The following is a 17384-nucleotide window of genomic DNA, read 5'->3' as shown; positions in this document are numbered from 1 at the left end:
CTTTTAACCTGGACCTCCTCCTGTCTCCCGGCTGCCATGATGGCAATCTGCTTCTGACCGTGTGCGGCTGCCCTTCTGTCCCTACAGGGTAAATTTGAAGAGGCCGAAGCTGAATTCATCAGGGCTGGTACGCCCAAGGAAGCAACCCTCATGTGAGTTACCCGTCAATTCCTTACACCCGTCAATTCCTTACACCCGTCCTCCCAACCGCAGCCCGAGGACCTGGCATGGCCACCTTCACCTGAACCTAGTACCAATAAATCTTCTACCCCCTCTGATATGGCTGTCAGCGTGTGGCCGAGGCCCGCGATCCTGACACTGTTGCCGAGGCGCTTGTGGGGTAGGCCCGGGGGACCTTGGAGGAGAAGGACATTCAGAAAGCAGAAGGGCTGCTGCTTCGGGCCCAGAGACCGTGCCTGGCCTTCAATTATTATAAGGTAGGGCACCGGATTCAGGACCATGAGGGGGAGGGGGAGAGAGTGTAAGAACCCACAGAGCACTACACTAACCAATACTACTGGGAAAGATCCAGAGAGTTAGCACTGGAGAGGGGGAAGGAGACAAGGAGGAGAAGAGAGGTGCAAGGACCTAGGGATCCGTGGCCCATAGTATAGAGCACCTGTGTGGCAGTGGGAAGGTGTCTTGCCGGCCTCTGCCTTCCTGATACCTGGAAATCTGAGCAGGAGGCTGGATTATGGAGCGACGCTCTGTGGATCTGCAAGGACTATGTGCCGGGCCAGCTGGAGGCTCTGCGGGAAGAGTATGAGCGGGAGGCTACCAAGAAAGGGGCCAGGTATGACGCCAGGAGGCAGCAAGTGTCGGCAGGGCTGGAGCTTGGGTCACAAGGTGTGCACGGGATAGGCCACGCTGCCCAACCTGTCCTGGTCACGTGTACTCTCATCTCAGGGGCATGGAGGGGTTCGTGGACCAAGCTCGCCAGTGGGAGCAGGCTGGAGACTATAGCCCTGCTGTCGACTGCTACCTGAAGGTGCGGGGCTCAGGCAGCAGCAGCCTGGAGGAAAAGTGCTGGATGAAGGTGAGGCGGGCTCCACCCTTCCTGGCCGCCCACTTCCCGGACCGCCCTCACAGCCAGCATTCCTCCTCAGACATTGCTTTTTCCTCCTGGGCCTCTCATTTTCGCTCAGGCGGCAGGTACCTGCTGAGTGCTTGCTAGATGCTAGAGCCAGAACTAGGAAAACTATAAAAGGGGATCTGAGGCAGAACGCCTAACAGACTGAAATTGGGGGAAGTTGGACACCACTGTGGCTCAGCTGATTGAGTACCTCGGTGAAGATAAAGGATGTGATTTGAAGTGGAGTTCAGAGGCCGGTGAGGTCTCGACTGAGAGGGAGGGAGGCTCTGTGAGGGAGGGGGCAGACCTGGGACCAGAGCTGGAAGGGCAAATCCAGAGGCCGGAGCTGGGGCCAGAAGGAAGCCAGGAAGAAAGTAGAGTCTCCTCCTCTACATAGAAGCTCCTAAAGAGAAGAATCTAGCCGGTTAAGCCAAGTCAGTAGGTTTCATCAATTCCTAAACATATATATAATCACATTTTATTATCTTAGAAATTGGGTTGCATATCAAGTTTTATATATTTTTTTAAAATTTCATTTATTTATTTGACACAGAGAGAGAGATCACAAGTAGGCAGAGAGGCAGGCAGAGAGACAGGGGGAAGCAGGCTCCCTGCTGAGCAGAGAGCCTGATGCAGGGCTCCATCCCAGGACCCTGAGATCATGACCCAAGCTGAAGGCAGAGGGTTAACCCACTGAGCCATTCAGGCGCCCCTGCATGTGAAGTTTTAAATGATATATCTGGGGTACCTGGGTGACTTGGTGGGTAAAGCATCTGACTCTTATTAATTTTCCGCTCAGCACATGATCTAGGATTGTGAGATCAAGTTCTGCAATGGGCTCTGCACTGGGTGCGGATCTGCCTTAGATTCACTCTTCTTCTCCCTCTGCCACACCCCACTCGTGCTATCTAAAACAAAGTAAATGATGCATCTTTGATTCAGAGAAATATGGTATTAGGAGTTTGAGGTGGATGTGGAGTCAGAGCTGCAGATCCTAGGTCTCAAGGTCTGCATCTGCCTGGCAGCTTCCTAGGGGGCTGAGGCTGGAGTGAGTCACGTGACACGACTCCCTCCTCTGAGACCCCGCCCCGGTAAGCTGTAGGTGGGGTTTAGAGCCCCAAACATGGCTTCAGGGCCCCTTCCTCCCATTCCATCCCTTTGCGCGACACCCAATATCCCTTCAGCCTCCGTTCCCCCCTCCAGCATGAAGAGTGGGCTGTCTAGGTGGAGATCAATTATCGCCCCTTTATTTACTTAGAGAAATTACAGACCCATTCCCACCTCCCTTCCCCCAGGTAGAGCGGCATAGAGGCTCTGATTGCTGAGGGTGCTGGTATCAAAGGCAGTGGCCAAGCTGGAAAGAAGCCACAAAAGGGGCAGGTCGGTGAAGGCTTGATCCAGTCAGTGAATAATGGGGACGAATCTCTTCTCATGTGTTAGCTTCAGGCCTCTAAACTTGGCCTGTTTTGGAGTATTTTGTGTGTGGTCCCTAGGAGACGTGTTTGAGGAGCCCTTGCAATCTTCAGACAGACCATGTCTGAGCCTCTTCCTGGGGCAGCTGTGTTGGAGTCTCTCCTTAGCGGGACTGTGATGGGTTCTCGCAGAGAGATGCGTTTTCCCACACCAACTGTACTGGCCCCTTTCTAACTGGCTCTGCTCAGAATGACTGTGTCTGTTCCTCTCAGAGGGACTGCGTCCATTTCTTTCAGAGGGACTACAGTGAGTTCTCTCTGAGGAACTGCAACCAATCCTCTCAGAGAGCCTTTGCTGTCTTCTCTCAATAGGGCTGTGTCCTCTCACCTCCAAGACACGGAAATGGGTTTTCCCACACGAGCTGTACTGGCCCCTTTCAAATTGGTTCTGTTGGCTCTGCTGAGAATGACTGTGTCTTTTCCTCTCAGAGGGACTGCGTCCATTTTTTTCAGAGGGACTACAGTGAGTTCTCTCTGAGGAATTGCGACCACTCCTCTCAGAGGACCTGTGCTGTCTTCCCTCAGTAGGGCTGTGTCCTCTCACCTCCAATACACAGAGAGGGGTTTTCCCACACCAACTGTACTGGCCCCTTTCAACATGGTTCTCTTGGCTCTTCTCAGAATGACTGTGTCTGTTCCTCTCAGAGGGACTGTGTCCATGTCTTTCAGAGGGACTACAGTGAGTTCTATCTGAGGAACTGTGACCACTCCTCTCAGAGGGCCTGTGCTGTCTTCTCTCAGAAGGGCTGTATCCTCTCACCTCTAAGGGACTGTGATGTGTTTTCTGAAAGAGACTGCGACATCTCCTCTCACAAGGACTGCGACATCTCCTCTCACAGGGACTCTGATGGCTTCTTTCAGAGGAACTGTGATGTCTCCTCCGAGGATGACTTCGATGGCGCCTCTCAGAGGGACTGCGATGGCTCTTTTCCGAGGAATTATATGGGGTTCTCTCCCTTATGATGCTATGGTGGTTTTGCTTCGTGGGTGTGAGTTTCTCTGTTAGGTGACTGTGTGAGGTTCTCTTAAGGGAACCGTGTAGATTTCTCCCTCTGGCCTGAACTCTGGTTCCTATTTTGGAGCTCTTGGACTCCTGGCTAGAGATTTCACATCTGGTAGAGCTTTTGTTACCTTTGCTGCTGTTGTCGTTTTGAACAATGACCACAGCCTGTCCAACTGAAGTGGTTTTGAAAATAGCACTTCTTTGGGAAACTATGGGCTTGGGTTGTTGCGTATGTCTATGTTGGAAGGAGCTACCTCTTTTTGGTTGATGAGCTGATGTGAATTGCTGTATTTCTTCCCATAACATCTTCTCCTGCTTAGTGGTTATGTCTGTTCGCTTTAGCTTACCAACTGACATCCTATCTCTTTTGATATCTCTTGATGAGGAATAATCTCTGGCTTTTCGTTTTGGATGGTGCTTTTTGCTTGAACACAAATGGTCTGGCCTTGACGTGTCCTCAGGCTTCTGTCCAGCAAAAGCCATAGTTCTGCATGCTCTCTGGAATGCTTGCTTTAGACCTTGAAAAAGCCGTTGAATGAATTTGGGTTTGGAGGATTTCTTAGGTTGTCTTTTTGAAGAGGCAGTAGTTGTCTGAGATGCTCCATTCCTCTTCCTTCTTAACTGGTCTGGTAAATCCCGAGAAGAACTCCGTATTGTGGTTCTACCATTTCTGCAGAACTTTGTGTTTTGTGTTCTGCCTCCCGTAGTGATACTTTTCTTTGGGTATTTTGAACTACGGGTCTTTTTGGTTCTCCTTTTAGCCCATGTTTCATCCTGATCGGTTTCAGAGTCACTCTCTGGTAGAGAGTGAACTGGAGTAAACTCATAGTGCCCTGGCCCTCCAATTATCGTCTTTCCTGCTAGGGCAGGGCTTCTAGACTGTCTTTGCCTGATGTGGACTTGTACAGGAGCAGGAGACTGGGAAGATACAGACCGGAAATCCATTGTAGAAGTAGGACTCTTGGAAGCTCGAGTATAGGCTTTAGCTTTCCTTAGTGGTAGTGATATAGAACTCCTTGGTGTGATGGATCTGTCTCTTCTGTGGTACTTTGGGACTTGGGATCTTTTCCTAGTTTGCAACCTAAAGCCAAAACTCACCTTAATCTCTCCATGGTTTTCGGGAGTACTTACAAGGTGGAGCTGTGGGTAGATAAGAAGGTAAGACCCCAAAGTGCCCTGTAATTGATGACGGCAATTAAGTCCTGCACATAGGCCACACTGTAGGCAGAAAGGGTATTTTAAAACCACACCTGAAGTTAGAGGTGGAGGTACATTGGGGGGTATCTGACTCCTTAACAGTTTTGCTGCTATTTTTAGCCGCAGATCTTGTAGCAACTGGAACTGTTCTGACAAGTCAGTCTTGGCCTGGGGAAGATAACTTGGCTTGAGACAGTGTTGGGGCTCAAAAATCCTTGTCTGTGAACTCTGTGAGGTCTTACTCTCTTCCATTGGAACAGAATCTTTCCTAGTAAAAAGTATATTGAAGGAAGACTCTAAATTTACTGGGACAGGAGGCTGGCCCTCTGTACATGAAACAGGCATGTGCTGAATGACTTCCTGGGATATATCACTAAGCTTCGAACTTTTCTTTATTTTCGCACTAGCCCCAGAGTGTTGCTGTATTATGGAGGACATGGAGCTACGTGTCCACATCCTTAAGGCTCTTCTTTGTTTGTGACCATGATAGGAAGTGTGTCTCTGAATGTAGTTTTCGGGCACTGAAGTCTGAGAAATACTACTTCGACTCTTCTCTAGTAGGCTCTTGGAAAGTTCCATCAGTTCCGCAGGAACCCCAAATAAATTCTGAATAGATTGACAGATATCTGCAGTGGCTCTTTCCGGTAAAGATGTTTGAGAACAAAGGTTCCTTTCCATGGTGGTTCCCAAGACATTCCCTAACACTAGCATCTTGGAGAGGTATTTTCTGGGTAATCGCTGTCTCCAGGAGTGATTCTCCCAGACATTCTGTTGTCTGCTCAAGACAGACCCGTTCAGGCCTCTTTGAGTTCCTGATCCTGACTGGAAGGTCCTAGATGGTGATCTCCAGCTTTGCAGTGGATGTTGGGATAGGCGCTGGAGTGAATTCTCTAGCTTCTCCTCCTGCTTCTTATCAGTCCTCTTAGATACGACACCCACTCCTGGGATCTCAAAATGTGGCATTTCTACAATGTGACCTATCTCATCAGAGGGTTGATTGTGAAGGGACAAGGGAAAGGTTGAAGTTCGTATCATAGTAGGGTCTATAAAGAATTCTTCAGACTGCAAAATATCTGTCCCAAAGTTATTTATATCCAAGGCCCTTGACACTTCTGGCATCTCCAGATCACAAAGGCTTCCTAATTCAGATGCTTCGACAGAGCTTGAGATGAGCGAGTTTGAAGAGTTCTGTAGAAATCTAGAGAAATAATTCCCTATTTGTAACTCCTCTCTTGACATAAAATCCTCAGATTCCCTATTCTGATATATCTGTACTAGATTCAAATCCTCACATTCCATGATTTGAGGAGGCCCTATTTTTACCCCCATTCCTTTCACAGCCTGAAGCCCTTGTTCATGAGTGAACACTGTCGATTCCTCCAAAGAAAATGCTGGCTGTGAGAGTGATTCTGACGATTTCTCTTCGATATTTGGCCTCACAGTTAGTTCTACCATTTCTTGAAGATGTGGCCTTGGGAAGAAATCCAAACAATCCATTACTTCCGTAGCTGATCCTAAGGAGACTCCTATTGGTTCTACAATCTGAGGAATTGGTGGTGGTGCTAATTCCTCAGATTTTACAATTTGAAGTGGTGGCCGTGGGATTAAAAGAGTCTTTACAATTTGAAAGCCTGTCAACTTCATTCTATCCAAAATCTGGTGTGTTGGCTCTGTGGTTAATTCCTTTGATTTTATACTTTGCAACCATAGCCCTGAGGTAAACTCAGAAGGTCTCACATCTTGTACTTTTGGAGTCAGTTCAACATAGTCTACCATTTGAGAGGTTCCCCCGGGTGTTAATGGTACAGACTTTACAGCATGAAGTGGTGGCCCAGGAGACACTTTCACATATTCAACAACTTTTGGGGGGCTTCTTGAGGTTATTCCTATTGGTTGAGCAGCTTGAAGCTGTGTCTTTGTACATCCTGTGACTTGATGGAGCAGCTTTGGACTAATCCTCATAAGCTCTGTAATTTGACCCTGTAGTCCTGGAGCTATCTGTGAATATTTCATACTTTGATTCTGTGACTGTGTCAGCCCCATTGGTCCATCCCCTTGCTGCCGTGTGTCAGATGTGAGCTCTACAGGTTTTGCATGTCCAGTAGCTTGACGTGTCTGCCTTGGGGACAAATCTAAAGATTCCTCCCTTTGAAGCCACTGCTTAGAGGTTGAACCCACAGATTCAGGAACTGGATATCTTAGCCTTGGTGTCATCTCTGAAGATTCTGGGACATGATGTAATGACTCTGTAGTCAGTGCTTCTGATCCTTCCCTTTGCAGTCTTTTCTCGGAGATCGCCTCCGCAAATTCTAGTGCTTGAGGATAGGGCCGTGGAGCGCTCTCTGTATATCCAGTGGTTTTACTTATTGGCTTTGGGGTCATGCCAAGGAATTCCTTCTCTGTTGGCCTTGCTTTGGGAGTCAACCCTATAGTTTCTGTAGTGTGATGCTTGGGCTCTAGTGTCATCTCTTCAGATCCTGTAACTTCCTGCACTGGCCTTGTATAGGATTCCCCCGAGTCCTTAACTTGAGGCCATGACTGAGAGAGCAACTCGAGAGTTTCTGGGATTTTCTTTAAGGTTAATCCTAAGGTTTCAGAGCCTTGATTCCTTAGCACAGGAGTCAGATCAACAGATTCTGGGGCTTGAAGATCTAGCCTTAGAGGCACTCCTGAAGATTCCGTGGTTTTACTTGTTGACTTTGGGGCCAACCCCACAGATTTTTCTACAGTTTCATTGCCTTGATAGGCCAACCTTTCTGTGGTATGATAAATTGGTACTGAAATCACATTTACAGATTTGGAGACTTGATGCTTTGGTGTTGGGATCACCAAATTCACAGATTTAGGGACTTGAGGCTTTGGTGTTGGGATCATCTCTGCACCTTCTACAAATTGATGCCCCGGCCTAGGGATTATCTCCGAGGAATCTGTGATTTGATAGCTCCTCCTTGGAGTTAGTACCTCAGATTTTGTTCTTGGAAGCAGTGACCCCGGTAGTAAGTCTACAGATTTCATATCTTGTTGCAGAGATGCTGAAGACAATGCCACATGTTTTATACTTTGCAACTTTGCTTCTGGAGTAAACTCCAAAGGTTTCTCACCTTGTCGCTGTGATTCTGGAGACAAACTTGAAAATTTAACACTACGCACCATGGGTCCTGGCATGAACTTCTTAGTTGGCTCTGGTGCCAACACTGTTGGTTTCATACTTTGCCATCCTGAAGTCAACTCTTGGCAATTCATACCTTGATGTGGGGACCCTGGTGTCAACCCCACCGATTTCACATCTTGAAAACATAGTTCCGGTGCAAAGACCTCAGAATTAACACTTGGTGACCTTAGGCATGAGGGAAACCCTGAAGAATTAGCACTCGGAGGCTGTAGCTGTAGCTTTGACTTCAAAGATGTCACATCTTGAGAACATGGCTCTGATTCAAACACCATAGATTTCTGCCTGAGGCAAGAAATCAAATCCTTAGAATTTACATCTTGAGGTTGTGGCCCTGGATTCAACGCCAGAGATTTCACATCTTGAAAACACACCTTTGGTGCAAACACCACAGATCTCTCACTGTGCTGCCTGAGGTGTGAGGGCAACTCCCCAGAATTCATACCTTGAGCATGTGGCCCTGGATTTAACGCCACAGGTTTCACTTTTGTAAAACATGGCTCTACTGCAAACATCTCACATTTCAAGTCCTGCAGCTCAGAGCCTGAAGCCAGTTTCACAGAATTTCCACCACAAGACACTGGCTCTTTGTTGGTCTTCACAGACTTTACATCTTCAAGCAGTGGCTTTGGTAAAAATAACACAGATTTCATACCATTCAGCGAAGAGCCTAAAGTGAACACTGAGTACACAACTTGTTGCTGGGACCCACAGTGATTCTCCAAAAACTGGATTTCTGGAAACTTTGTCCCTGGAATTAACTCAGAAGATTTTACACCTTGCAAATGTGGTCCAGGGCTGAACAGAATAGATTTTGTACCTTGATATTGTGACGTAGGATCCAAGTCAGAGGGTTTCATGCCTTGCATCTCTGGGTCTGGATTAAACTTTATAGCATTTATGCATTGAAGTTCTGACCCCAAATTCAAATCAGAAGAATTCACACCTTGCAGCTCTGGGCCACAGTTTAATTCTTGTGATGTTATACCTTGAAACTTTGTCCCTGGACTCAATTCGCGTTTCACATTTTGTAAATGTTGCACAGGGTCGAACATAAGAGATTTTATACCTAGAACTTCTGACCCCAGATTCAAATCCAAAGATCCCATACCTTGACATTTAACCCCTGAAGTCAACTCAAAAGACTGTATACCTTGCAAAGGTGGCCCAAGTTCATACCCCATAGAATTAGCACATTGTACTTTCGGCTCTGGATCCAACTTCAAAGAATTTACACACTTCGTCTGTGGCCCGGGGTTGCATTCCATAGGTGCTACAGCAAGAAACTTTGACCCTGGAAACAATTCGGATTTCAAATCTTGCAAATGTGGATCAGGGTTGAACACCATAGTTGTCTCCCTAGGGGTCTCTGACCTCAACTCAGAATACTTTGTACCTTGAAGTTTGGAAACTGAAGTTAATTCAGAAGGGTTTATACCTTGCAAGGGTGGCTCAGATTTGCATTTAACAGAATTTACACACTGAAGTTTTGGTTTTGAAATAAATGCAGAAGAATTCACATCCTGCAAAGGTGGCCCAGGGCAGAACACCTGGGGTTTTATACCTCGAGGCTCTGATCCAGAATTCAACTCAGATTTTACACCATTCAATGGTGGTCCGGTACTGAATGCCCTAACATTTCTACACTGAAGCTGTGGGGCTAGATTAAATTCAGAGGATTTCCTACCTTGTAATTTAGGATGATGCTTCGTTTCCAGAACTGGCTCATATGGAAGCTTCCTGTCTGTGCACAACTCAGGTTTTATCTCTTGTAACTGTGGCCCTGGATTGAACTTGAAGGATGGCATACCTTGAAGCTTTGATCCCTGGCATAACTCAGAGGATTTAACATCTTGCCACTGTTGCTCAGGATTGGATTCCTCAGATTTCACATCTTGGAGCTTTGTCTCTTTGCACAATTCTGAAGATTTTATATGTTGCCAATGTGGTCCAGGGTTGTACAGCACAAATTTCACACTTTGAAGCTCTGGCCATGGTTTCAACGTACAAGACTTCTCTTCTTGCTGCTGCTTCCCAGCATTGAACTCGGAAGATCTCACATTGCCAATCTTTGATTCCAAGGCTAACTCAGAGGGTTTTGCGACCTGGAACTCTAGGTCCTGGTTGACCTCTGTGGTTTTCATTTGAAGCTTTACAGACTCAGGAGATTTTGCACCTTGCAACGTTGCCCCAGGGCTGAATTTCAGAGATTTCATGCCTTGAATGTGTGATCCTGGTGTCAACATAGGCAGTTTCCTATTTTGTAACCGTGGGACTGACTCAAACCCCAAAGATTTCACATCTTGGGTCTTTGCACCTAGAGTCAATTCAAGAGGTTTCAGGTCTTGCCACGTGGGTCTGATAAGGAACTCCACAGATTCTCCACTTTGAAGCTTTGTTTTTGGTGTTAACTCCGAAGATGGCACACCTTGTAACTGCAGAACCGGTTTTAAGTCAACAGATTTCAAATCTTGGAGCCTGCCCTCTAGCATCAAATCGGATTTCTCACCTGGTCTCTGTGGTCCGGGATTGAACTCCACAGATTTCACCTCTTGAAGCCTCCTCCCCTGAATTAAATCAGATTTCCCACCTTGTAGCTTTGGACCGTGGTTGAACTCAGAGGGTTTCACTTGTTGAAGTTTTGACCCTGGGATCACTTCAGAAGATCTCACACCTCGCAAGTGCGATCTAGAACCGAATCCTGCCGATTTTTTATCCTGAAGTTTTATACCCATGATCAATTCAGAACATTGCACGTCTTGTAACTGTGGGCCTGCTTTCATACCTGAAAACTTCCTCTCCAGGGTTAGATCAGAAGATTTCTCCCCTTGTAACTTTGGATTAGCTTTCAGTTCTGCAGATTTCACACCTCCAAGCTTTTCCCTTGGGATCACTTGTGAAGATTTCCCATCCTTCAAGTGTGGTCCACACTTGAAATTCATAGATTTTACATCTCGAAGCTTTATAGCCATGATCAACACAGAAGATGTCACATCTTCCAACTGGGGACCCGACTTGAAGTCCATGGACTTCACTTTTTGAAGCTTTGTCCCCTGTATCAATTCAGAAGATTTCACACCTCTCAGCTGTGGCCCAGGTTTGACATTCACAGATTCCACATCTTGAAACTTTGTTTTTGAGATTAATTTAGAACATTTCTCTCCTTGAAACTGTGGGTCAGGGTTGAATACCACCTGCACATTTTGAAGCTTTGATCCAAGAGGCAGGTCAGAAGATTTCACAACTTGCACCTGGGGACTGGGACAGCTTTCTTTATGTTTTACATGTTGAAGCTTTGTCTTTGAGGTCCTTTTGGAAGAATTCACATGTTGTGACAATGGCCCAAGGTTGAAATCTGTACATTTGGTACCTTGAATCTTTGTTCCTGTGATCAGTGTAGAAAATGTTATACCATTCAACTGTGAACTTGGATTTAACTCAGTAAATGTCTTATCTTGGGACTTTATCTCAGGTGACAACTTAGAAGGTTTTAGATCATGCCACTGTGACCCAGAGTTGAAATTCTCAGATTTCATATCTTGAGGCTTTGTCTGAAGAGTCAATTCAGAAGACTTTGTGCTTGTCAAGTGTAGTGGGGAGTTCAATTCTCTACTTGTATTGCTTTGTAATTGTGACCCTTGGCTTAATAGCCCAGATTTCACACCAGGAAGCTGTGGACCTTCCATAAGCACCAGAGACTTCACACCCTGAAGCTGTGCTCCTGGGGATGACTGTAAGGGTTTCACTGCTTGAAGCTTTGGTTTTGCAGGCAGTTTAGTAGATTTCCTATCATGCATGCAAAGCCTAGATTCCAGTGGTATAAATTTTATATCCCAGAGCTTTGACCTTGAAGTCAGCTCACATGATTTCACACTTCTAACCTGTCGACAAGGTTTCAAATCACAGTCTTGAAGCTCATGTTCCTGGAGTGATGCCGAAGATTGTGTATCTTGGAGCTTTGGCCTTGGAGTTAATGTAGATGACTTTCTATCTCTGAACTGTATCAAAGGTTTCAACCCTAGAGACTTAACACCTTGAGACTGTAACCCTATAGACTTCACACCTTGGAAATCAGGTCCTGGTATCCACTGGATACACCTCACTCTTTCCAGCTGTGGCTCTTTTTTGAATTCAGTAGTTTTGACATCTTGAAGCTGTGGCTCTGAGGTTGATGCCAAAACCTTCCCTTTTTGCAGCTGTGTTCCTGCGCGCACCCCAGAGGTTTTCATGTTCTGCAACCGTGGCACAAGGTTGAACTCTGTATATATCACACCTTGAGATTTGGACCCGAGAGTCAATTCAGATGACTTCACATCTCGTAACTGTGTCGAAGATTTCAACCCTACAAATTGAACACCTGGAGACTGTGACCTGAGATTGAACTCTACAGATTTCACAGCTTGGAACTTAGGTCCTGGGATCCACTGAATGCATCTCGTACTTTCAAGCAGTGGCTCTTGTTTCAACTCAACGGTTTTTACACAAAGCTGTGGCTCTGAAGCTAACTCTGAGCCTTCAGTCTGGTGCAGTGGTGCCCCTGGGGTCAACTTAGGAGACTTTGTGCTTTGCAGCTGTGGTTCAAGTGGTTCAGGCTTGAATTCTTTAGGTTTTAAACCTTGAATATTTGATTCTGGAGTCAAGCCTGATCTCATACTTTCCAACTGTGACTCAAAATTGAGGTCTACGAATTTTTTACCTTTAAATTTTAGCTCTGGAGTTAACTCCAAAGACAGCCCATCGTCTGACTTAGCCCCTCTCTGCAACTGCTCTGAATTCACACATTGATGCTCTGGAGAGATTACAGATAGCGTGCCATCCTGTTCTGGCCCAGACGTTAAATTCATGAGTGCCGTCTCTGGAAACTGTTGCCTTGGGGCTAAATCCACAGTTGTTACTCCTTCAAACTTTGATCTTCTGGTCGCTTTCACAGATTTTACTTCCTGCTTGTTTAGCCTCGGGGTCAACTTTACAGATTTTGCACAGTGCGGCTCTGAATCTGGAGTTTCCTCTACAGATTGTAAACTTTGATGCTTTAAACACGGGGTACTGTCGACCACTTTACTATCTTGGGTTTGTGGCTCTAAAGTCAGTTCCTTGGGTTTCACACCTTGCAGTTCAGACCCTTGGAGCAATGGCCCTGGTGCAAAAGGCACAGCTTTCTCACCTTCCATCTTGGGCTCAAATTTCAATTCCACAGTTTGGGCATCTTGCAGTTGGGTTCTTTGGACCAACTCCACAGCTTTGGAGTCTTGAATTCTTGCATGCAGAATCCTGTCAGAAGTTGTACCTTGAAGCTTGGTATCGTGGGTGCTTTTCACAGGTTTGGCATATTCTATCCGTGGCACTGTGGTTATCTCCATAGATTTCTCACCTTCCAGCTGTGGCCTGGGGGTTAGCAAAGTAGATTCCGTACCCTTTAGACCCTTTCCTGTAGTTAAGACCACGGGTTTCACATCTTTCAGCTCCGAGGTCAACTCCTCAGATTTGACACCTTGAAGTTTTGAGTCTGGGGTCAGCTCCATTGGTTTCATACCCGCCACACCTGGCCCTGGAGGTAAATGTGAAAATCGGACACTTTGCAAATGTGGCCCTGGGATCAATTTCACGCCCTGAAGCTGTGCCCCCTTAGTCAATTCCTCTGATACTATACATTGTAGTATTGGCTCTTGTACCAGCTTCTCAGATTCTACCATTCCAGTAGTAGCTGGCTGTTGGATTAAGTTCACATATTCCACATCTTGTAATTGTGGCTCTGGATGCAGCAGCATAGACTTTACTCCCTGGAACTGTGCCTCTGGGGTCAACGCCGGAACATGTTCTTTTGGTCCTGTGATAAGTTGTTTAGGTCCCACCACTACTGGGGATGACTCAGGGGTTAACTTGACAGATTTCAAATTTTGCATTAGTGGCTCTGATTTCTCATATTGCATTCGTGGTCCTAAAGTCAACTCCAGGGATCCTCTTACTGAATATGGTGGTACTGGCATCGTCTCCTGGATATTTTCCACTTGAGACAATGCCAACCCAAAAGGTTCTGTGTTTTTGTATTCTGACTTTAGGGGTATCTCTGAAGGCTCAGTAACTTGAAGGTGTGGCTTTAGAGTCATTTCTGTAGATTCTGTAACTTGACCTGTTGGTTTTGGTGTTAATGCCACTTGGAGCAAAGCCCCAGAAAAGAGCCGTGCAGTTTCTGTATCTTGATGGCCTGGCCCCAGAGTCATCTCTGAAATATTCTGAAAACATGGCCTGGGCATCATCCCAGTAGTTCCTGTGACTTGCTCTGGGATTAATTTCACAGATTCCTCCTCTTCTGGCCAGGTCTCAGAAGCTAACTTTACGGATGCCGTGTCTGGACGCCGTGGTCTCGAAGTTGGACCCAAAGACGCCGTTGCTTGTAAATGTGGTTCCAAGCTTAGTTTCCTCGATTCAACATGTACGTGTGTTTCAGGAATCAACCTTTTCGATACTTCCAGTGGTACACTTAAATCCACAACTTTATTGCCATGCATTAACGGACCTAGAGTAAACTCCTCAGGTTTTGTACTTTGGGGCTGCGGTTCTGGGGTCAGTGGCCCAGATTTCACACCTTGATATTGAGGTTCTGGGGCCAACTTCTTATAGTTCATAAATTCTGAATACGGTCCTAGATCCAGATGAACAAACTTCATACTTTGGGACTCTGGGTTCAACACTTCTGGATTCATTCCTTGCATCTCTGATCCTGGTACTAACTCTGGAGATTCTTTTATTATGTGTTGAGGCGTTCGAGTCTCCAAGGCCTTTACGCCTTGGAGCATTGTCTCAAGAGCACCTTGGAATGGCACTGATTTTGCCTGCATAGATTCTGAAGTCTGGTTCAATGGCCCTGGAGTACTTAAAGATGATTGTGTCAACTCCAGAGATTCTTTCCTGTGGTGACAAGGGTTGGAAGTCAACTCTACTTCTGATCCTTGATATCCTGGCTCTGGGATCATTCCTGAAGATTCCAAAGCTTGATGCCATGGGGTTAATCCTTCAGGTTCTGTGGCTTGATGATTTGACTTGAGGTTCAGCTCTGCAGATTTTACTGCTTGAATGTGTGCCCTTGAGATCGGCTCCTCATATTTCATACTTTCCACCTGTGTTTCAGGAACCACATTTCTACATTCTACCATTTGAGGAAATTTCACACCTTTAAGCAATAGTACTGGGGCTGTCTCCTTAGATCTTTCATCTTGTAACCATGGCTTTGGGGCAAACTCCATGGATTTCTTCTCTCCCTGGGTTGGTCTTAGGATCAGCTCCACAGCTTTTGTATCTGAAAACTTCGGCGGTAGGGCCAAATGAACATATTCCAGACCTTGCAACTGTGGATTGTGGGTCATATCTAGGGATTTCCTATTTTGCAACTGTGGTGCCTGGGCTAACTCAGCAGATTTTCGACTTTGTTGTTGTGTTCCTAGGGTAAAATGAATAGATTTCACACCTTGAAGCTGAGACCCTGGTGCTAACTGTACAGAATTCCCACTTTCCAGCTGTGAAATAGGAGCCAACTCATTAGATGTTACAATCTGCAGTTGAAGTTCTGGGGCCAATTCTCTAGGGCTCACAGTTGGGATCAGCTGTCCATATTTCACCATCTGTGGGACCGAACCTGGAGTCATGTCTACAGATGTTACATTGTGCAGTGCTGGGGGTAACGTCATAGAATCCACAGTCGTAAGTTGTGGCATTGGCTTCTCCCCCAAATATTCTGCACCTGGAAGTAGAGACATGGTGGTCATTACTGCAGATTTTGTGACTTGATGCAGTGGCTTTTGGCTCATTTCCTTAGATGCTGTTCTTTGACCCAGTGATCTTGGGACTGTCCCTAAATGTTCCATTATTTGATGATGGGACAGTTTTGAATCAGTCAGATTTCTGGTTATGGGGTCAGAAGCCGACCCCATAGTTTCCATCATTTGATGGCTTTGCCTTGGACTCATCTCGGAAGATGCTAAGATCTGATGCCATCGGGTCAAACTTGGAGATTCCATGACTTGATGAGGTAGCCCTGGGGTTGATGCTGTAGTCTTTGTGCCTTGAACTTGTGGTTGTGGAGTCAACTCCACAGAGTCTCGCACTTGAATCCATGACCCAGGAGTCAACTCCAGAGGTTTCCTGACTTGAGATACTGGCCTCGAGGTCAAATCCTGAGTTTCTGCAACTTGGGATTGTGGTCTTATGATCATTCCCATGGATGACCCCAGTGCTACTGGACTTACCTTTAAAGAACGTATGGATTGATGTGATGACATTGGAATCGTCCCTACTGATTCTGTGACTTTAAGTGGTCGCTTTGGAAGTAAACCCACAGATCCTACAACTCCAGGTGGACCAATAGTAGGAGGAGAGCTAGAAGATGTCAAACCAACTGATTGAGCTGCTCCTGGGGCCAAAGTTGCAATTTCAGACTGTGAATCTCCAGATTCTATAACATGTGACCGTGCTGGTGGAATTATTCCCACGAAATCCATAGCTTGTAATAGTGCCACTGGACTATGACTTGAATCCATGACTTGAAGCAATGCTGCAGGATTTACCGTCACATTATCTGTGACTTGATTCAGTGGGCTGGAGGTCATCTTGGATTCCATAACTTGATGCTGAGCACTTGGTTTAGTGACTTGATATGATGGTTTAGTGCTTACACTCACTTTTTTTGTCGTTTCCATTGGTTTCCCAACTTTGTCTGGTGGCTGTGTGAACAAGCCCACAGATTCTATCACTTCTGAATGTGATTCTGGAATCATCCCCATTGCATCCATGACTTGAAGTAATGCTAAAGGAGTTACCTTTATGCTCTCTGTAACTTGACATGGTAGCCCTGGGGTCAATTCCACATTAGTCATGTGGGACTTATGCTGCTGAATCCCTTTTTCCAGAAGACCTAGGACCCTCTGTTCTATATTAAGTTCTAGAACGTGTTTTGGCTGCTCCTGCAGTCCAGTGGTCTTCTCTGGAATTACGTCAGCTCCTAAACTTTTGGGAAGCGGAGTGCCCAATGATGTAGCTAAGGGCCTGGATTCAAGGATTTGCGGGCCATCCCCAAGTTGTGACTGCTTACCTGGGATAAGTGACTGTGAAATTTTTGTTTCTGTTCGATTTAATCCAGATTCCACTCCAATATTCACATGGAGCTGAAATGATGGACAGTTTGGGAATTTATTGTAGAGACTTTGTTCAGTGCTTTGATGAATAGGCATAGATACCTGGATTTGAGGTTTCTGTGCTTCGGGAACTCCTCCTTGTGCCTCAGTTAAATAATTCAGCATTGCCCATGACTCCCTCACCGGCAGAGGCACTGTTTGTTCCCTCAAAGTATAAACCTTCCAAGCCATATGTCCCTCTAACTCCCACCGAGCCAAAGGAGAGAGCAGGATTGGAGCCCACCCCGAGAACCGTGGTCTTGCCTTGGTGAAAATAAAATCTGGCCCACGATCCAATGTCAAA

The 17384-nt window shown here is 46.2% G+C and overlaps 1 protein-coding gene across 8 annotated transcripts in view; it reads left to right on the top strand.

Moving 5' to 3' along the window:
- The window catches only part of LOC131807248 (intraflagellar transport protein 172 homolog), a 24107-nt gene extending 6723 nt beyond the window's left edge, over positions 1-17384 (top strand). For 7 of the 8 annotated variants that reach the window (XM_059132388.1, XM_059132389.1, XM_059132390.1 and 4 more), the window contains 2 exons: positions 88-152; positions 907-9932. In XM_059132388.1, coding sequence (XP_058988371.1) covers positions 88-152; positions 907-1174 — 333 coding nt within the window. In that variant the 3' untranslated portion in view covers positions 1175-9932. Of the gene's footprint in view, positions 1-87; positions 153-906; positions 9933-15355 lie in introns of those variants that run through there. The other variant, XM_059132395.1, reaches the window with a different exon arrangement.

Source organism: Mustela lutreola, chromosome 9 (genome assembly GCF_030435805.1).
Source record: "Mustela lutreola isolate mMusLut2 chromosome 9, mMusLut2.pri, whole genome shotgun sequence".
Classification (NCBI taxonomy): Eukaryota; Metazoa; Chordata; class Mammalia; order Carnivora; family Mustelidae; genus Mustela; species Mustela lutreola.
The sequence above is the reverse complement of the archived record's forward strand: the minus strand, read 5'-3'. Positions and strand labels throughout refer to the sequence as shown.